The following is a 23390-nucleotide window of genomic DNA, read 5'->3' as shown; positions in this document are numbered from 1 at the left end:
AAAAAAAAAAAAAAAAAAAAAAAAAAAATGGTGCAGTTTTATGTTTTCTATGTCTTTTACTATAAAAATGTCTCTCTACGTCTCTAGCAATTAGCATGCACAAAGAGTGATTTAAAGAACTATAGGCAGGGCAAGCTATGAAAGAACTAGTTTTCTCTTCTTTTTTTTTTTTTTTTGGCAATAAATAGAATAAAAATTGAAATAGAGCATGAGAATTCACGTTTGTACAGCATGTATGTTAGTATGAGCCACAGGTTTAGAAACATCCAGACAAAAAAATAAATAATACTTTGCTTGTGCCACTGCGTGGAACGGCTGCCGCGCGGCTAGGAATGTTCTGTTGTTGATTTTTTATTTAGTTAGTATTTTATATCTTATTTTCCAGAAGCCTACAAATATACAAACATTCTTAAATTAAGATATATTTAGCGACTTGAGAAGCAAAATTACTTAAAGGGATAGTTCACCCAAAATTTTTTATTCTGTCATTAATCACTCTCCCTCATGTCGTTCCAAACCTGTAATACTTTCAATCATCTTCAGAAAATAAATGAAGATATTTTTGATGAAATCTGAGGATTTCTGTCCCTCCATTGACAGCTACGCAACTACCACTTTGACGCTTCAAAAAGTTCATAAAGAGATTGTCAAACTAATCCATATGAATTAAGCGGTTTATATAATGAACAATTTAATTTAGGGTTTTAATAATTTATTTTATTTAGTTACCATATGGTATTTTTATGATTTAGCACAGTCAAAAAAATTACATACAGCACCTTTAAGATATTAAGTTGTGCTTCATGAAAGATGTATCTCTTTTAAATTATTACATTTTAAATTTGGTGTTTATGCTTAAAACAAGAAGAATAAGAAGAAAAATGTTTTTCTTACTTCAACTTTCAACTTTCTTGATTCTTTTTTATTTCACAGATATTTTTCTTGTTTTATGCAAAAACGCAGATTATTATAATTTTTTTTTACATTTTTTTATTTAATATCTTAAGTCATTTTGCTTCTCAAGGAAATGCATCTTGATTTAAGAATATTTGTACTGGAAAACAAGATTTTGTAATAATTTTTGCAGTGTTCAGAGTAGAATACTAGTATACTGCGTAATGCACACTGCACACTATACCGTGTCAATCTGTGACAATGTGAGTGATACCAATGCAAGGTGGTTGCTAGGGTGTGAATTTAATGGGCTGCTGTGCGGTTGCTAGGGTATTACCTTGTTGCACACTGTGCATTCGACAAATGTAGCAGAGACAGAAAAGAACAGCACACAGACATACTGCAAAAAGAGTACGGTATACACTCTTCCAAACACATCCATGATTCACTGGGTCCAGTCTCAGAATGATGATATCACTTTAACAGTTCAATTTCACAGTGTTAAAAACTGACTGAATGGAAGTGAACAGAAGTGCCCTTGAATGCTGATTATATAGTCACCTTCCACTGTGATCATCTGATTGGTGTTTAATTGAAAACCTGCTCTGTCCCTGATTACTAATTTCAGTTCTGACAGACAGATGGCAGGCGTCCCGCATGAGCCTCAGTAATGTTTGTGCAACTATTATCTGTACATTTGTGTGTGTGTGAGGCCTAGTTTTTATGATCCATTCTGCATTATGGATGAAAAAAAGAAAGCTTATTTTAAGATTTTTTTTTTGCCTTTTTTGACAATTTTCATGGCAAATAAGGACATTTCCCTCCCAGAATCTCATTAACATAATAAAACATTACGATTGTGAATAATCTAATTTTAATTCATTTAAGTCAAGTCAAGTATTTATACATCATTATTATATTTGTTGCTCATTTATTCTGATTTAAATTAAACAGCATTATATTACAGCTATTCTAACTTTTTATTTTGGATATTGTTACAGTAATAAGAATCAAACTGAAAATGGTATTAATTATAAATCTCGACAATTATAATAATAATAATAATGATGAGATGATTGCTTTACAGTAATGAAATATTGCCTGGCAGGAAAATGTGCTAAATTGTCATGAAAATAATGTCAAACATTTCAATTATAGATATATATTTTAATTATATACATCATTTTAATTTGATATATATATATATAATTAAAATGATGTTAAACATGTTTTGCTGAGATTCATCCATTCCTGACGGGAAACCTGTCATAACAGTTTGATGTTTTGCGTTGACACATCAGTCACATCATCCATCCTGCAAAACTTTACTCATTTCTACCTAAATATTAAATCACGTACTGTGTTTGACCTGTAAAGCTGTCCAGTCATTTTAGCTTTAACTCCTCCTAGACGAGCGGCAGCTCTCTTTTCCTGACAAAATATTAATGGTCCGACTGCACAGAGCAAATGACTTGTTTTGATTGGAGGACATTGGGCTTGTGTGGCACGTGTGCACGGTCGACTGATCGAGTGAAGACAGAAAGATATCTGATGTAATGGGTTTGGTCCAAACAGTTTTAACAGTTTCTGTGGGTCAAAACAACCACGCATGAAGTGAAAGTCAAGTGTTTGCAACCTATTTTAGGTTTAATCATACTTCCTAGAGAACATGAAATGTGGGATTCGGCATTTAATTTGATCTTTTCGGATTTTTGCAATTGTTTGCACTGGTGAATCATTCAAAATAACACCAGAAACGTGTATGAAGAAAGTAAACAGGGATTTCACGTTGACTTCAGATAAATGTTAGCATGTTTCGCAGGTGGTGATGTGGCCCTCGCTGGTTTGTTTCTATTATGTTTTCACCTCTAAACACTATTTTTCATACATTTTTTTATGTTCCTTTACATCACTTCTCTCGTTTTTCTTGGCCCTTTAGGCCGTAACTGTGGCCTGGCTCTACATTAGTACTACGTTTACATAGGCATGCACAATACAGTGTAACTATGAGCAATTACGAAGTTCATTTAAGTGTAATAACGCATGAAATACCTGAATAAAGCATGAATAGAAGAGAACTACTGTCTTTAAAAGTGTCTCTCGTGGTTTTTCCGAGACGTGATATCTCTGTGTGCTGTGTTTTTTTTACGCTGTAAAATGGTTTGATTTGTCTAATATAAATGTTCTAGAAGGCCCTTCTGGCAAACAGCATATCAGTGTAAGCCACTGAAACAAATTCAAAGCTTAACTATGGCACGATTTTAGGCTGTTTCTAAATGAAAGATTTTCCTGAATTCTATCTCAAAACAGCCCGTTTTTCACAGTGGAAACATCACTGCAGCGCGCACCGCCGAAACATCTTTCTCTGGCTGTTTTACCTCGTTTTGGAGGATTCAGTAAAGCCTCGGGTATCTTCAGATGTTTTCACATGTTTAGGACAGAAGTAACTAGAGCAACAATTCAGTTCAATAGTTGTAAATAGTGATAGTATGTTCAGCACTATGCATATTTAATGCAACGCGCACATTAGCGTAAGTAAGCTAATATACAATGTAGCAAAGTCAAATAAAATAAAACAAATGGATTAGTTGACAGAAATGTTAAAGTATGACTTGCTGTGTAATTTTATTTTATTATAAATAAAATAAAATAAAATAAAATAAAATAAAACACAAAATAAATGTGGAGTAGTGAGTAAGAGTAATGTTATTGTAAATAAAAAAATTAAATAATGTAAGCCTCACTCTGCACTTGGTAAGCTGAAAAAAATAAAAAAAAACATTTAAAAATAAATAAAAGTAATGTTAATGCAAGCCTTGCTGTGCACTTGATTTGCTGATAAAATAAAATAAAAAATAACAAAATAAAATGAAATAAATTCAGAGTAATGTTAATGTAAGCCTTGCTGTGCACTTGGTAAGCTGATAAAAAAAAAATAAAAAAAAATAATAATAATAAAATAAAAATGTTGTTGTTGCTGTGTTGTGTGTACTTGGTAAGCTGATAATAAAATAAAATAAAATAAAATAAAATAAAATAAAATAAAATAAAATAAAATAAAATAAAATAAAATAAAATAAAATAAAATAAAATAAAATAAAATAAAATAAAATAAAATAAAATAAAATAAAATAAAATAAAATAAAATAAAATAAAAAATTAAAAAATTAATTAACAAATTAATAAATTAATTATGTCAATTAAATCTTGCTCTGTGTACTTGGTAAGCTGATAAATAAATAAAATAAATAAATAAAATAATGAGAGTAATGTTAATTAAATCTTGCTGTGTGTACTTGGTAAGCTGATAAAAAAATAAAAAATAATGAATGAGAGTATGTTAATTACATCTTGCTGTGTGTACTTGTAAGCTGACAAAAAAGTACAATAAAATAAAGAGTAATTTTAACGTAAGCCTTGCAGTGCACTCGGTAAGCTGACAAATAAAAAATAAAATAATTATAATTATAAAAGCTAACATGATAAGGTCAATAACAATCCAAATATCACTGAGACTTTATGAAATCCTCAGATACAATGTTAAAAGCAGCCACTGGGAGTTCTGGTGGTGCATGGGAAAATATCCCTAGAGAGACATTTCCTTGTGAAACTGTGAAGCTCAGAAACAAGAGCTGTTGTTTGGCAAAAATATCTGCTTACTGTATATGTTCGCTGTGGTCATTTTGTTTACAAGTATGTGCATGAGTTAAAATGATATCGCGAAGGATCAAATGCCCTTTTCTCCAGCCGGCGGCTTTCTGAAACGAGACGACGTGGAGATGAACAAGCCCAATTCAATATCAACACACTTCATATAGTCTATAACAATAGCCTAAAATACCCCACTAAACATCATCTATCAAAGTCCTTTAGACGCTTTTGCACCCGGAAACTAGGGCTTTCGCAAAAAGGTTTTCAATAAAACACACCTCAAGTCCCCGTATACCTACACTATACACCCTGAATTAATTGTGTCTAACTCTTAATTGGCATATTATATGAAGTAGCATGTATGTAGCGTAAGATAATCGATCGGTGGTAATTTTTTGTACATGGTTACGGTACCGACAGAGATTAAAAAGATTTGGTCCTCTGGGAGAGAGAGAGAGAGAGAGAGAGAGAGATAGATAGAGAGAGAGATAGAGAGAGAGAGTTATACTGCGTCAGTGTCATATACACATTTTTACCGTTAAACCCTCATTATTCCTTCGCAAATAAAAGCTACGACTGTCTCTTGATATGTGCATGGATCCGTCTTTTGCTTTAGTAACTCTACCAGTCCCAGCCATGCACTGTTCTTTCAAAGTGTTCGGGATATAGCATTTTTCCAGTTTATTTGTTTTCGTCCTCGTCTTCGCCCCCGGCACGCCAGTCTTTCATCGCTGTGGAAACACAAGCTTTCCTTAAATCCGATATGCTTCTCAAAACTCCCTTTGTTTGCTTCTTCGTGTGTTTTTTTTGTGTCGTTTTTTATTTTTTTTCGTGTGTTAGTTTTTCAAGAAAAGTTTCCATCCGTCAAAACGTCAAGACTACAACTGTTCAAAACCTGGCAGAGAGAAAGAGAGAGAGAGAGAGAGAGAGAGAGAGAGAGAGAGATGTCAGATGAGTTTGACTCGGGAGACAGGCTTGACAGCTTGATACCTGGATGTGGAACCAGGAGCCATCAGTCACAGCGAGAGCCGTGGGAAGCTAAAACTCTTGACATCACATTCAACATGATGGAAGGATTCGGAGAGATGACATGATGCAGGTGTGCTGATAGATTGCATCATCCACAAAACATTTGACTGTTTGCCGGGAGAGTTTATCAGAGACGTTTGCGGCTTTAAAGGAAAGATGACTTCATTCAGCACACTCTTTTAGGATGTGTTCACACTTGGCATGTTTGGTTGGATTAAAGCGAACCCTGGCGCGATTGCTCTGTTAGTGCGCTTCATTTGAATAAGTGTGAACACCATCTGAACCCTGGTGACACCAAACATGATATATGAACGCAACACGGACCAAAGACATGTAAACGAACCAAAAACAGGAAGATGCGACCCTAAAAAGGACAGAATGATCAAGCACACCTGTTTTTTCTCGTCATAGTCGTGATGTTGTCCATCACAGTTCAGTTCAGGCATCAGAACCGCAGATCTTGGTGTGTGTGACGGAGGGATTCCTGACGCTGTTTTGACTCCTTCACACATTTTAGGGTGCTTTCACATCTGCCTCATTTAGTTCGGTTGAATCGCACTAGAGTCGCACACGACTCAACTAGACTAGAGTTTAGTCGCACTAAAGCAAACCAAACAAGCGTACCGAGACTTGGTCCAAGAGCTGGTCTCGGTACACTTGAAAGCGTACCAAGACCAGCTCTTGGACCAAGTCTCAGTAAACGAAGAGTGAAAGTCTCAGTGGACCAAGTTTGAAAACGAACACTGTTCGTTTGTGGTGAGAAATGAGTTCTCAGCTGGTCAGAATACCATCATATGTAGATACACACACACAGCGAGTGCATTTAGCCCAGAACACAGCATTGTTTCGGATGTTCGGTAAGTTATGTCACGAAATATACATCATAAAAGCCGACCAATCAGGTTGTGAACGTGTCTCTATGCCTTTAGGCTCTATGTCAATGTGAACGCTAAGCGGACCAGGACAAAATGTTTTTGTTTTTGGTCCGGATCAAACAAACCAAGCGAACCGAACTACAAGTGTGAACACACCCTTATACTCAAAACTTGTGATGAAGCAATACAGACATTTTGGCTGATAATAATGTCTCATTGTGGCCCATTAGAATGGCTGATATAATTATTATGAATAATAATTTTCAATGACTAATTATTAATAAAGTATAAAATCAACAACAATAATATATATATATATTTTTTTACATAATTATTTTTGTCAAAAACACTTGCAAAATCGGACATTATAAATGTGTGATATTGTATATTATAAAACAAAATATTATTACAGTTATGATAATTGAATATTAATTTGTATTGTATCAGTTTGTATGCCATATTAGTTTTCAATTATGATTTAGAATATATACTAGAAAGGATATGTACCTGTTTAATACTCGTATTGAGAAAAATTCTACTGTTCGAAATAAAAAAAAATAAGGCCTGATATTATCTATTTGCTGATAATTACAATGAATAAATAATATTACAGAATTGAAAACTATACTTAATCTTTACAGCATGCTTCTCAAAATCATCACTATCTAGACAAAACGTTAACATGTTTAGCAAATTAACAAAAGCAACTTAAACTGACCTTTCCACTTGTTTTGACAGTTTTTAGAGAAAAGACTATTATAAAATAAACATTAAAATAAACAATTATTAATGCTTTTTTTTTTTTTTTTAGCTCTGGTATCCATTTTTGATCCGTGTGCTGTGTCCTACCTCTCCTAATGGCTGAGAGTGCACGTGTGCATCCCTGGTTGTGGTCAGTATGGACGACTGGCGTCCTTCGGCCGTTTCAGCTGCACTTTCAAGCGTTTCATGCCGATCTGGAAGCCGTTCATGGACTGGATGGCAGCCTGAGCGCTGGCGGGGTTATCAAAGCTCACGAAGCCTGCAGAGAAGATAGAGTCTGGATGAGACTGTGCCGTTTATGTGTATATGCGCACGCACGCACGCAAGCCCGCACGCACACACACACACACACACACACACACACACACACACACACACACACACACACACACACACACACACACACACACACACACACACACACACACACACACACACACACACACACACACACACACACACACACACACACACACACACACACACACACACACACACACACACACACACACACACACACACACACACACAGGCCCTGGCACCCTGGGTCCAAAAAAATTAACATTTGGCAAACACTGAATGCATTAAAAAAATGGCTTTGGCATGCAAATAAAAGGGGTTAATTGCCAATTGGCTGATAATATGCAAACTGAAACATAATGCATGGTTTAAAACACAATGCAAAAATGATAGTCTAACATTAGGTGTTTATACAGGAAGCCATATGTGTGTTTTTATTGTTTTAATAAACAGAACTCTGCATGGCAACAAAACAAAAATATAAGAAACTGTTTATATATTTATATATAAAAAAATCAATAAAAATAAAATATATAAAGTATAAAGTGCCAATATTGGACCCTAATATTTGATCAACTGATCAGAAAGAGGTACATAATAGATCTAGAGTGTGTTTGAAAGCAGGAGTAGTGTCTGACCGAAACATTTGCTCTGATTGGTGGCTCGATCCATGAACACCTTTGACGAGATGACGGATCCGAACGGAAGAAACATCTGCATCAGCTCATTATCACCAAACTCCTGCGGCAGGTGATAGATGAACAAGTTGCAGCCCTCCGGACCTGAAACAGACACACACATATTCAATACGCTGTGGCTAACAAATGAAACATATGACTTATTATTTATCCAGGCCAGCACGCGCTACTCCCTCTAACCCCTGGTTATCTGAGGTTCTTCGGGAACACCGGACCGAACTCAGGGCAGCGGAGAGGAAATGGCACAAATCAAAAGACGCATCTGACCTGAGTATGTATCAATCTCTCCTCTCCTCCTTTTCTGTTGATGTTCATGCTGCAAAATCTTCATACTTCCACAACAAGATCAACAGCTCCTCCAACACACGATTACTCTTCAAGACATTCAACTCTCTCCTCTGTCCACCTCCACCACCTCCCGCCTCCTCCTTAACTGCTAACGATTTTGCGACCTTCTTCACCAACAAAACAACAGCTATCAGCAGTCAGTTCTCAGCTCCACACACACAGGAACCCAGACCGACCCCTTCCACAGCCAATACCCCTCTGTCCTCCTTTTCTTCGCTAACCGAGAAGAAGTATCTACACTTCTCCTCTCCAGTCACCCTACCACCTGCACGCTTGACCCCATCCCCTCACACCTTCTACAAGCCATCTCTCCCACACTTCTACCATCACTCACACACATCATCAACTCATCCCTCCACACTGGCACCTTCCCTACAGCATTCAAGCAGGCTCGGGTTACTCCATTGCTCAAAAAATCAAAGCTAAACACATCATTTGTAGAGAATTACAGACCTATCTCTCTCCTACCATTCATTGCGAAGACACTTGAAAGAGCTGTCTTCAACCAACTAACATCCTTCTTGTCTCTAAACAACCAGCTGGATGTCAACCAATCTGGCTTCAAGAAAGGACATTCAACTGAGACTGCATTACTGTCAGTCACAGAAGCCCTACGGATCGCAAAAGCTGCTTCCAAATCTTCAGTCCTCATTCTCCTGGATCTGTCTGCTGCCTTCGACACGGTGAATCATCAGATCCTTCTGTCCACCCTCTCATCACTGGGCATCACAGAAACTTCACTCCACTGGTTTGAGTCCTATCTCACAGGTAGGTCCTTCAAGGTCGCATGGAGAGGTGAGGTATCCAGAGCACATCAGCTGACCACAGGGGTTCCCCAGGGTTCAGTTCTTGGTCCCCTCCTCTTCTCCATCTACACCACATCACTGGGACACATCATACAGGCACACGGTTTTTCCTACCACTGCTATGCTGATGACACACAGCTCTTCCTCTCCTTTCAACCAGATGATCCCACAGTAGCTGCACGGGTCTCAAGCTGTCTGGCGGACATCTCCACATGGATGAAGGAACATCACCTGCAGCTCAACCTGGCAAAGACTGAGCTTTTCGTCCTCCCTGCCAATCCATCTCTACAGCACGACTTCACCATCCAGCTAGAGTCATCATTAATCACCCCATCAAGTTCGGTCAGAAATCTTGGAGTAACGTTTGATGACCAGCTGACCTTCACAGATCACATTTCAAAGACAGCTCGATCATGCAGGTTTGCACTGCACAACATCAGGAAGATCAGGCCTTTCCTAACTGAGCATGCAACACAACTTATCGTCCAGGCCCTGGTCATCTCTAGGCTTGACTACTGCAATGCCCTTCTGGCTGGACTCCCAGCATGTGCGACCAAACCCCTACAGATGATCCAGAATGCTGCAGCTCGTCTTGTCTTCAACGAGCCCAAGAGGGCCCACGTCACTCCTCTGTTCATCTCTCTGCACTGGCTACCTCTAGCTGCTCGCATCAAGTTCAAGGCACTGACGCTTGCTTACAGAACTATCACAGGCTCAGCTCCCTCCTACTTTCACTCACTCCTACGAGTCTACATCCCTACCAGACACCTACGATCGGTCAACGAGCGACGTCTCGTGGTTCCATCACAGAAAGCCACAAAATCACTTTCCAGAACATTCTCATTCACAGTTCCATGCTGGTGGAACGCTCTCCCCACCCTCATCCGGAATGCAGAATCCCTGACAACATTCAAAAAACAGCTGAAAACCAATCTCTTCCGTGAGCACTTAACCTTATAGAAAAAAAACAAAACAAAACAAAAAAAACACCACACATCGAAACACCACTTATCAGGCTTATGCTACTCTGAATAATACCTGAACTTCGTATTTTGAGCACTTCCTGCGTTGTTGTTGCTCTTGCCTCTTTATGATGACTCGCTGAATTTAGTCCTAATTTGTAAGTCGCCTTGGATAAAGGCGTCTGCTAAATGACTAAATGTAAATGTAAATGTATTTAGTGCATTAGTGAAATAGGCAACAAATGCATTTTATATGCGCAGGCAACACAATTAAACAAATCATAACATGCTCCACTGAGATTTTCTTCTCATCTTTTAGGATTTGTGACATTTACAAAGTTCAAGTGTGACGAGCCAATCAGGAAACACCTGATGGTGATGTAGGGGAGAGCGGGGCACAAAGTAACACAGGGGTAGTTGTAACACACTTGTTGTTGTAAATACTTCCACACATGCTAGCATGACAAAACTTGGTGTATTTACTAGTTGCCATATCAACACTATATAGAGAACAAAATTGCGCCAAAATTAAATATTTTTTGGAAGATATCCATAGACATTTATTAAACCATAGCAAAAGTAAATTTCTTAAGTTAATTTTTCATCTCTATTTTTTGTGTTTATTTCAAATGAGACAAATCTGATACTATTTTAATCTCCAATACGTTATTTAACAGTTGATATGGTTCTTTAATGCTTCGCTAACTGGTAGAAGACACTAGCAGGGTTTAAATCCCAGTTATGCAGGCGGGGCATGTTGTCACACTATTCTATTCTATACTTTTATGAATTCTATTGAGAAAACATGAGAAAAAGGTGAAAAAAAGAGAGTCAATGTTCAGAAATGACTATTTATTAATATGTTTTGAACTATGTTGTATAGCTGTGTTTTCCAGTGTTCGTAGTCAAAACTCAAAAATGAGTTTATATTTAATTATTAAAAAATGCCATTATTTTATATGAAAAAGTTATTAATTGTATTTTATTGAGAAAATATTTTAGTTTGTCTTGTATATTTTTTTGATTAGATCAGATAGCATTTTAAGCTGTCATATGGTCATGTTACAATGAACCCCACCTATGGGGCATGTTGTCACATTTCACTTCCATTCTTTCGGGTATATCAAGAAAAAAGTATATACTGTATTAATAAAACAAAACCACATAATTGTACTAGACATGTGGGAAATTAATGTGGGAAAAAAATAAATACTCTGAACCCTAAGTAGATTTACACAAACTGAGAAAGTCAAAAAGCGTTACTTTGTCTCCCCTCCCTCTCCCGTGACTAAAAATGAAGATTCTAAAAACGAACTTTAGTTGTAAAATCTACACAGGAAAGTGGTTGACCCTTTGATGCTGATCTGAATTTCTTTGGCTCATTGTAGTTTAGTGAAATGAATGAAGGATATCTGTGATGTATCTGTCACGAACCTTCTCGCTGTTGCTGCTGCTGTTGCTGGATGATCTGAGCAGGCTGTGGCAGTGTCTGACCTATAGGGGTCAGTGTTGTGGCAGGATATATGGCTGGAGTCATAAGCGTAATCATACGAGAGAGAGAGAGAGAGAGAGAGGGGGGGGGGGGGGAGAGGGGGGGAGAGGGGGGAAGAGGGGGGGAGAGATGAGGCAAGAATAAGGACAAGACGAAGGTTAACCTTTATATGCTAATGAAATATGACAGGATCACAGTGCAATGAAATCTGAAAGCATGTTCATCATATATCAAACTGATTTAAAATGACAGATCTCTAGGCATCCGTATGATAGATGTAATATCTAGGAAATTCGAATACAACCTGAGGTTTCAATCACAGCAAAGTCACCTACCAGCAATAACACTCCATGAGCAAAGTTATTTTTTTTTCCTATGAAAGTGACATTTGTGTCTATCTACTCTATGGAATAATAATAATAAAAAAAACACACACACAAATCAGATCTCTATAACATCTCAGTTGTTTCTGCTAAAAAGCAGATTAAATGGAGAGCAAATGATTCTGAAGAAATGTCTCAAACTGTGCTCAGGTTTGGAAAGAATACATGACATTTCAAACATAATATCTATGGTTTCTCCTGGACAAATATGACCTTAAATGGAGAACAAATAGAGAGTCTCCTGAGAATAAGACCCCAGTTTCAGACGAGATCTCAACATAAAGATACACTGAATCTCAAACACAATATCTATATCTCAAAATACCTCAATTGTTTCTCCAGGGTTCGTACAGATACTGTAAAATAAAATCCAAGGACTTTTCAAGCGCTACTTTTTTGGTGTCCAAGGACTACAATCAGAGATCTCATTTATCAAAGAATATCTTTTATTTTCTTTCAAATTCTAAAAAAAGTTAAACTGATAAACCAAAATGATACATATAAAGTGCAGCACATGCAGTGACTGTGGTAACTTTAACCATTGAACGGGATACTATGACAAAGATATTTCTTTATTCAAACTGATTTTTTCTCTCATGAATATATGATTGACCTGAAGAATGAAAACACTATCATATCCGTGGATATTTATGAGCAATATCACGCTCACAGCCAATGCGAAATGACTGCGGCGTTAATTTTGTGTGAAAAGATTGTTTTATCAATAAAAGTAAGCAATAATTTCACATGTCTTTTAATAATTCAAGTATCACTCTCAGAAAAAAAGGTACAAAAGCTGTCATATGGACAGTACTTTTCAAAAGGGTTCTAATATGTACCATTTAGGTACTAATATGTTCACGTTTGTTACCAATATGTACCTTTGAGGGACTAATATGCACTCTTTAGGTACAAAGGTGTACCTTTTGAAACGGTACCGCCACAGTGACAGCTTTTGTACCTTTTTTTTTCTGAGAGTGTACCTTTTCATAAATATCGCTGTTTTTAAGGGTTTTCCTAGCTTGGTTAAAACCAGACCATTCTCAGTAGTAACTGAGTTATGGTCTGGCAAAGCTTCATTAATAACTCATTTCCAAAGGGGCGTCACCAACGGATGTCGCTCAAATGCCTCTGGGCGCAATTGGATAGACCTAAAAGCAATCAGAGCGATCGTCATCGTGTAAAGCCATATGCTGCGTCCCTAAGTTACACTACGCCATAAAAGTATGCACTCTTTTTGTGAAGAAAAGGTATTTACTTTTGAATGTGTAGCAAAAAAGTAGGCAAGCTTTGGGACATACTACTTCGTCATCTTTATCGGACGGATCTGTCGCGTGCGTCCTGTCACGTAAACTGCCCTGTCAATCATCTTGTCACAGTTCAAATCCTCTATTCAATCTAATTTCATTTCCGACCGTTTCGGAGAGAAGTGTAGCAGCACGTTCATCTGCCAGTGGGTCTTTCATGGAGACTGTCCTCATGTGTTTGCAATTTTAATATAATAATGCATTTAGAAGTTGCTGCGCTTCACCAACGGACGTCGCTCAAATGCCTCTGGGCGCAATTGGATAGACCTAAAACCAATCAGAGCGATCGTCATCGTGTAAAGCCCGCCTCAACTTTTCTGATTGGTGCCGCGATTTCGAGGGATTAGAAATGGGCTTGAATGAGCTCTTTGCCAGACTACTTGCAGAGCAAATCTAAATTTGCTGGAAGTTGTCTGGGTTTTCCCAGGCTAGGGTTTTCCAGGACTTCAATTTCAAAAAGTCAAATTCAAGTACTTCAAGCACCTTGTACGAACCCTGTTTCTCCTAGACATTGAGATTAATTGGAGAACAAACTGAGAGTCTCAGATGTTTCTCCTGAGAAAGAGAGCCCGGTAATCTCACACGTGTCTCCTCTAGAGTTTCGGAAGAGATATCAGCAATGTCTTAAATTCGCAAAGATAAAGTCTGCAATCAAAAGTCAATATGAACGCATCAAATGAGCTGAGCTGCTCCAAATGAGTTTTTAAGCTCTTTACTCTTACTGGACGACAACTATTGACTCTTTTGAGTTCAATGGGATTTTAGGGGAAATATTGACACTTAGATGAAACATAAGTGAGATCTCCTAAACACAAAAGTGTGTGCGCACCTGTGTATTGCTGGACTCCGGTGAAGGCCTGCTGAAGCGTGTCGGCTGCGCTCGGGCTCTGGGTGGAGTACGACTGCAGGCCGTTGGTGTACATGGCCTCGACTGGATGACCGTTGGGTTGGTGAGGGATCCCGCTGAATCCGTTAACTATGGGAGTCACGAGGCTCGGGACGCCAGAGGAGCCCAGATTAGCTGGAGGAGAGCTCAGACCTGAGACGGACACAAACATCACTGATCCGAGACTAGCGTCATGTTGAAACTGAACTTCACAAGCTGCAATCACTTTTAATTACGGCAGTTTTAATGATATTTTGCTGTTTCAACTCACTTTTCCACATTGATTCTACATCGTAATTGATTCCATGTCAGAATGTGCTGACAGCTGATATTGATTCTGCACACTGTGGATGTAACACCAGTTTATGCCTGAGGGCAAATTCAGTCATGATCTGGGGTTTCTACACACACACACACACGTGTTCAGACTGAATTCTAAGTGAATTGCACACACACACACACACACACACACACACGCACTTACGCACTTACGCACGCACTTACGCACGCACGCACGCACGCACGCACGCACGCACGTGTTTGTTTCACTATATTAGTGAGGACATTGATTTCCATTGATCAGGTTATGATATTTTCTATTGCCCTTCATCACAGAAACATGTGCAAAACACTAGATTTAAATACAAACATGTTTTGGCGATTTATAAGCCTTTTTAAATAGTGAGGACCAGTAAAATTTCCTCACTAGTTGGTTTTCATAATACTTTAGTATATAAGTGAGGACATTTGGCCCTCACAAGTAAAGCCAAACCTATACACAAAGACACACATGTTGTGTTTTCATGGTTTATGGGGACTTTCCATAGATATAATGATTTGTTTTTACTGTATATTCTATCCCCTACCCTGCATTTTTTTTTAACATCGCCTAGTATGATTTATAAACTGTTATTCTCATGGGGACCAAAAAAAAAAAAAAAAAAAAGAAGCGTTTTCAACATTGATAATAATAATAAATGTTTCTTGAGCATCAAATCATCATATTAGAATGATTTCTGAAGGATCATGTGACACTGAAGACTGGAGTAATGATGCTGAAAATTCAGCTTTGATCACAGGAATAAATTACATTTTAAAATATACTAAAATATAATTTTATCAGTTATCTTAAATTGTAATATTTCACTATATTACAGTTTTTACTGTATTTTTTTTATCAAATAAATGAAGCCTTGGTGAGAAGAAGCAACCAATGTTTTTAATGTCAGAAACATTAAAAACATGTCACCAACCCCAAACTTTTCAACGGTAGTGCTAGTCTACTACTGTACATGTGCTTAATATTGCTTCAGGTAACTGACAGGTTTCAACACAATAACGCAAAGCCTCACAAACAAAAAAGCATGATTATGAAAATGTCTGACGCGCTGCTGGCTGTGTCTAATACTGAACAAATCAACACGCTTCAACTTTACTGTCAGTCAAACTGTGGAATAGCAGGTGTTTGGAAAAGGAATAGTTCACTTGAAAATTAACCTTTATGTTATAATTTACAGCATTTCTTCTGTGAAAATCTAAATGTTTTCAGAATGTCAGAGCTTCTGTTTTGCATAAGGAAAACTGGTTCAGGTGTTAAACTGGATATATAGCACTCATGATGAAATCACACAGAAATACAAAGGTATGAGAGAGCCAGAGAAACATCATCATCTCTCCTGACTGTTGTGTTTTGTGTTGTGTTCAGTGTGATTTGTAGACTTTGAAGGGTGTGTGTTGGTCTCTCTGAGGACTGGGCTCTTTAATGTCTGATCTACAGTCGAACAGAAAGAAAAAAGCATCCGAGTCCGAGTTAAATCAAACACATCATGTATTTCTGTGCTGTCTGGTCTTACGTAACACTCCTGTTTATTGCTGGAAAATCCAGAGAGAATAACCAGCTTAAAATGATAGCTGTATTTTGGAACATAGTAGCCGGTTTCAAGTCCAAACTGGTTTAAGGGCCCTATTATAACGATCTAAGCGCATGGTCTAAAGCGCAGGGCGCAAGTTCACTCAGGGCGAGTCCGAATCCACTTTTGCTAGTTTAACGACGGGAAAAATGGTCGGCGCTCCCGGCGCATGGTCTAAAAGGGTTGTCTTTATTCTCTTAATGAGTAATGGGTGTGTTTTGGGATTTACATGCGTTAAACCAATCAGAGTCTCATCTCCCATTCCCTTTAAATGCCAGTTGCGCTCGCGCCATGGCGGATTCGCTATTTACATGACGGAATTTGATAGTGGAAAGACCGAACGCGTCTCCAGAGCGCAAACGGATCTGCTCGTGCGCGAGGTAAAAGTGCGCAAGCTAAGCTTGTCATCTACGGGACAAGCCGGATTCCACCATATCTTTATGTACACAATAATAATCTTTTACATTGTAATCCTTCTATTTTAAATATTTGCCATGTTTGTGTGAGTGTATGTGCGTTGTGGACCCGCCTATAGGCACACATTACTAACGCGCTCTTTAAATAACAAAAAAATATATATATTGCGCCATTGACTTTAGACCAAGTTTCAGTTGGTCAATGGCTCGGTCTATTTCTGTTCCTCAACATAGCATCGCGCCAACAATGCGCCAGAACACACCTCGTTTTCAGACCAGCACGCCCATGGGTGCACAAATGTGCGCAAATGCATTTGCTATTTAAACAACGTGGCGCAGGACGTGAAAATGATAACTGCGTAGGGCTGAAACTAGCAAAACACACTTGCGTCGCGCTTGGCGCTGCATTGCGTCGGGTGTAAGATAGGGCCCTAAGTCTCTGAGTATCTCAGGTGTTTGGGCCTGGTTAAACTCGCAGATCATCTTGATTAAGGGTCCTGCAGGAAAAATCAGGTCATTATAAGGAATATTATAGATCCTGGCTGGCTTAGAATTTCTTAAACTAGAGATCCTTCTCAAATAGCCTGAGGGGTCTGAAGAAATTGTAAAAAACAAACAAAAAAAAACTGTATGATTTTGTTTGATCAATTATGACTGTGAATATAAGATAAATCTGAGGGGGTCAGTATGATTTTCTTAAATAAATAATTTATTTCGTTCAGCAAGGATGCATTAAATTGATCAAAAGTGCAATACATTTATATTTATATATATTTTTTTTTTATCCTGACAAAAATGCATCATGTATTTCACAAAAATATGAAGCACAACTGATTTCAACATGAATAATAATCAGAAATGCTTCTTGAGCAGCAAATCATCATATTAGAATGATTTCTGAAGGATCATGTGACACTGAAGACTGGAGTAATGATGCTGAACATTCAGCTTTGATCACATAATTACATTTTACAATATATTACGATGGAAAACAGTTATTTTTAAATTGCAATAATATTTCTCAAATTTACAGTGTTTTTACTGTATTTTTTAACAAATAATGCAGCCTTCGACTTCTTTCAAAAACATTATAAAATCTTAATGACCTCAAATGTTTAAATGGTCGTGTACATTGTTGAAAATAAAGAAATACAAACTTGCTATAGCATCTCATTTGATTATGTCATCTACGAAGCTTTATTCCCCGAAACTTCTCTGATTGATGGATCTCAAACAAGGTCATTAAAGGAGTTAATGACAAACCCTGGTCAGCTAGAAACCGGTTATTATGCAGTGCTACGCAATGCAGCTATCGCCAGTCTGGTTTTAGCTGGATTTTCCAGCGGGATTGAGAAAAGGAAAGTGATAAAGGAGGAGTGTAGAATGAGCGTAGAGAGAAATGTGTGACAGTGAGTCAGAGAGTGTTAATAACACAGAGCGGCTCTCACATCCAAACACCTGACAGCAACTGAACGTGAATTCACACGCTCAGTGAAACACTGAGATAAATCAGACTTCTGAAGGAAAGAGCTACTCTTTTACGCTAATGTGAAACATGAAATTCAACCAGCAGAGTTAGAGATTCATTCGAGGGCCTTTACAACAAACACACACACAATGTGCTCATTTATGCTTCAAAAAACACGACCAGCACATGCTACTATACAGAGGCTTATTGCCAGCTGTTCATGTTTTAAAGAGAGTCTGTCTTTTTTTTTTATTACTTATATAGTGCTATTTTACACTGTGAGAAAAAATATGTGTAGAAAAACATAAATAAATGCATGATTCAAAATATGATTAAACACCAGTGCAAATTAATACAGAAAATTCCTTCTTTTTATTAATAAAAAAACAAAAAATAAAAGTAAAAAGTAAAATGTAAATAAGAAATGTTTTTACTTACTGTCAACTAACAGAAATAAAGAAGTATTTGACTACTACAATTTCTAAAACTGAAATAAAGCGGAATAGAAATATTAAATAACTAATAAAAAATGTAAAAATCTCATTACAAAATTACTAAAACTTAAACAAAAATTCTAATATATAAAAAAAGCTCATTCAAAATATGGACAAACACTAAAATAGTATATACTAAATACTACTTCCCTTTGCAAAGTCGTAAAAAAAGAGCCCAGTGTCCTTTATTAATATCAATTTTTAATAGTTTTAGTTAACAATAACAACAGTCACATTCATGTTGTTCCAAACCTGAATGACTTTCATACTTCGGTGAAACATGACAGAAGATATTTTGAAGAAGGTCTAAGCTGTTCAAATAGCTTAAAAGTCAATGGGGTCCAAAATAACATGGGACCGCATTGAATTCCATTGTATAAAAAAAACAAAAAAAAAAACAGAGACATTGATTGGGCCCTATCATACTGTAACATTCACCAGCTGGAGTGCCCTTGAGAGCCACTAGAGGGCACTCCACACCAGACTATTATCACTCCCTCACAAACTACATTTCCCATAACTCACTGCCCGGACTCATCATCACTGATTGCATTCACCTGTGTCTCATCACCCTGTTAGTCTCAGCCTATTTATACCATTTTCACTCATTCACTCACTGTGAAGTTTTGTATGTTGTTGCACTGCATTTCCGAGCGTTTTCCCTGGTTTCATGCCTGTTTGTTTGTTTGTTTGTTTGTTTGTTTGTTTGTTTGTTTGTTTGTTTGTTTGTTTGTTAGTTTGTTAGTTTGGGCGGCCTACCTGTGTTTTGACCTATTGCCTGTAAATTGGTTTACGTGTCTGGATTGCCCCTTAATTAAAGCTGTATTTGGATCTCAACCTTCGTGTCTCGGAGCAGTTCGTAACACATACATCCGGCACAATGCAGCGCCAGGTGTGACACAAGTGTTTTTTGTTAGTTTAAGCCTGATGCTTATCATTTTCACGTCCTGCGCCACGTTGTCTAAAGTCAATGGCGGAATTTTTTGTTGTTGTTATTTAAAGAGCGCGTATGTAATATGCGCCTATAGGCGGATCCACAACGTGCGTACACTTTGTCCCGTAGATGGTCTGCTTACGCGCTTTAACCTCGCGCACGCGCAGATCCGTTCAGTTTTTTCCGCTTGCAAATTCCGGCATGTAAATAGTGAATCCGCCATGGCGCGACCGCAACTGGCATTTAAAGGGAATGGGAGATGAGACTCTGATTGGTTTATTGCACGTTACATCCAAAACACACCCATTACTCATTAAGAGAGTAGGGACAACCCTTTTAGACCATGCGCCGGGCGCACCGACCAGTTTACCCGTCTTTAAACTAGCAAAAGTGGATTCGGACTCGCCCTAAGAGCACTTGCGCTTCAGACCATGCGCTTAGATCATTAAAGGAACCGTATGTAAGATTGTGGCCAAAACTGGTACTGCAATCACTTTCAAATTACTGTAGAGCGGTGTATCCCCTCCCCCTCCCCCTTGACTCCAGGTTGCCAGTTAGGCTGCAGGATCCAGCAGGAACGTAGGCTGACACGTAGCTGTGGTAACTAGAGCAGAGCTGGCAACCCGGATGCCGAAACACTACTGACTTTGTGATTGGTAGATAGGTGGAGGGTGGAGCATCAGGCCAAAACACAACATGACAACATCAACATCAGTTGAGGGCTGCAACTTCACTTTAAAATGACAATATCCTGGACGGACTACTGTTGTCAGTGATATAAGTATTTGAAATGAACATGATTTATTAATGTCTAGTGACATATCAGGGCCATTTTATGATTAATTGAAATACATTTCTTACATACGGTTCCTTTAAAATAGGGCCCTGTGTGTTTTACAGTAGAACGAAGGTCATAAAGGTGTGAAATTGCACAAGGGTGAGTAAATGATCAAATTTTAATTTTGGGATGAATTATCCTGTTTGTGACAACTTCTAGACAAAAAAATAACTTCTTTTTTTTATACCTATGATAATCATGCAACTTAATTAAGTCACTTGGGCAAAGACTCCTGTAGAGTGCAGTTCTTAGAACGAAAAAGCTGCAAATAGGACAGAATTTTATGCTGACAGTCAAAAGTCTTCTCTAGTCGCAAGACTAGATAAAAAAAAAAAGAAAAGAAAAGAAGCTGTGAAATTCTGCCCTATAAAACTCGACACTCAGGGTATTGTGTTCGTACAGGACTTTACTGCTAGCTAAACAGGTAATGACTGTATTTGCATTTAATGTTGCAGAAAGTCACATCACAGCACAGCTGGAGCAAATATTTACTCTTTATGGAGCCGGAATCTGCATGTGCACGGAGTGTGTGTGGGACAGCACGGGCCCAGGAGAGCTTTTGTCTCTTTTGCAGTGCTTTGTGCATTGTGGCCCCATGCAGCAATGATAAATTAGTCTGCCATGTCTACTACTGTCTGTTCCAGAGACTCCAAGATACTGCTCACACACACACACACACACACACACACACACACACACACACACACACACACACACACACACACACACACACACACACACACACACACACACACACACACACACACACACACACACACACACACACACACACACACACACACACACACACACACAGTTTAGAAGCTACAAAGGTCAATAGGCGGTCAGAGTAAAAATCAAATCAATAGGAGAGTGGATGCTGGGCGAGTGTATGGTGTTATTGTATATATAAATGTGTGTGTGTGTTCACCTACAGTAGTATCTGACGTGGTCAGTGAGGAGAAACAGGGTGTATTATAACTCAAGACACGCTACACACACCATGAAAGCTGCATATATAGGGCCTGCATGTATGCATTACGGTAGCATTTATATATATATAAATCATACATGTATATATCTCTCTATCTCTCTCTCTCTATCTCTCTCTCTCTCTCTCTCTCTCTCTCTCCCTCTCTCTCTCTCTCTCTCTCCCTCGCTCTCTATCTCTCTCTCTATATATATATACTCTCTCTCTCTCTCACTGTCTATATATATATATATATATATATATATACTCTCTCTCTCTCACTATCTATATATACATATATATACTCTCTCTCTCTCTATATATATATATATACTCTCTCTCTCTATATATATATATACTCTCTCACTGTCTATATATATATGAAGAGTTCAGATGCAAAAGCCTCTAAGTGCCATCTGAAATTTTCCTCTAGAATGATCATTTTTATAAAGCTTGTATATTTAAGTTCAATAATTTCACTTAAATGGCAATGCAAATGACCTATTAATTGTCATTTAAGTGAAATTACTGAACTTAAATATACAAGCTTTATAAAAATGATCATTCTAGAAGAAAATTTCAGATGGCACTTAGAGGCTTTTGCATCTGAACTCTTCATATATTCTCTCTCTCTCTCTCTCTCTCTCTATATATATATACTCTCTCTCTCTCGCTCTCTCTCTCTCTCTATATATATATACACTCTCTCACTGTCTATATATATATTCTCTCTCTCTCTCTCTCTCTCTCTCTCTATATATATATATATATATACTCTCTCTCACTGTCTATATATATATATATTCTCTCTCTCTCTCTCTCTCTCTCTCTCTATATATATATATATATATATATACTCTCTCTCTCTCGCTCTCTCTCTCTCTATATATATACTCTCTCACTGTCTATATATATATTCTCTCTCTCTCTCTCTATATATATATACTCTCTAACTGTCTATATATATATATTCTCTCTCTCTCTCTCTCTCTCTATATATATATACTCTCTCTCTCTATATATATATATACTCTCTCACTGTCTATATATATATATATTCTCTCTCTCTCTCTCTCTCTCTCTCTCTATATATATAAATATATATATATATACTCTCTCTCTCTCACTGTCTATATATATATACTCTCTCTCTCTCTCCCTATATATATATATACTCTCTCTCTCACTGTCTATATATATATATTATCTCTCTCTCTCTCTCTCTCTATACTCTCTCTCTCACTGTCTATATACTCTCTCTCTCTCTCTATATATATATACTCTCTCTCTCACTGTCTATATATATATATATACACTCTCTCTCTCTCTCTCTCTCTCTCTATATATATATACTCTCTCTCTCACTGTCTATATATATATTATCTCTCTCTCTCTCTCTCTCTCACTGTCTATATATATACTCTCTCTCTCTATATATATATATACTCTCTCTCTCACTGTCTATATATATATATATATACACACTCTCTCTCTCTCTCTATATATATATATATACTCTCTCTCTCTCACTGTCTATATATATACATACATACATATACATTTCAAATAATATTAACATTACTATATAATATTAGATATTGTAGTACTACATAACTTTAATATTGATATCATACACTATCAGTATAATTAGAATTATATGAATTATACAAATCCATGCTAAGTTTGAATAAATCAAAGCAAGAGGGGAAGAGAGGGATTTAAACTCAGTTAATAGTGATCAGTAGCTGTTTGTCGGAGGGGAAGTGACCCCGGACACATTTGCATAAAGCATCAGAGCGCACTGGTCTCAGATCAACTTCCTGCTGGTCACATCATTAGTTTCATTAGGATATGAAAGGCAAACCCTGAGCCCAGAACAGCACCCAGACTAAAGGTCATCCTCTGCACAGATGAAAGCATCTGTTCTGTGTGGGCACAGATCGCTCGAGCGTGAGATGATTACGGTT

The 23390-nt window shown here is 37.5% G+C and overlaps 1 protein-coding gene across 1 annotated transcript in view; it reads right to left on the bottom strand.

Moving 5' to 3' along the window:
- Positions 1 to 4314: 4314 nt before the first annotated feature.
- The window catches only part of LOC309501087 (CUGBP Elav-like family member 5), a 214076-nt gene continuing 195000 nt past the window's right edge, over positions 4315 to 23390 (bottom strand). The window contains exons 8-12 of the mRNA XM_082173061.1: positions 14337 to 14546; positions 11760 to 11852; positions 8150 to 8293; positions 7299 to 7470; positions 4315 to 5440 (exon numbers count right to left, since the gene is read on the bottom strand). Of these exons, the coding sequence (XP_082029187.1) occupies positions 7343 to 7470; positions 8150 to 8293; positions 11760 to 11852; positions 14337 to 14546 (575 nt within the window). The 3' untranslated portion in view covers positions 4315 to 5440; positions 7299 to 7342. The remainder of the gene's footprint in view (positions 5441 to 7298; positions 7471 to 8149; positions 8294 to 11759; positions 11853 to 14336; positions 14547 to 23390) is intronic.

The sequence above is a fragment of the Leuciscus leuciscus genome (assembly GCF_965113295.1).
Source record: "Leuciscus leuciscus genome assembly, chromosome: 6".
In the NCBI taxonomy this organism is placed as follows: Eukaryota; Metazoa; Chordata; class Actinopteri; order Cypriniformes; family Leuciscidae; genus Leuciscus; species Leuciscus leuciscus.
The sequence above is the reverse complement of the archived record's forward strand: the minus strand, read 5'-3'. Positions and strand labels throughout refer to the sequence as shown.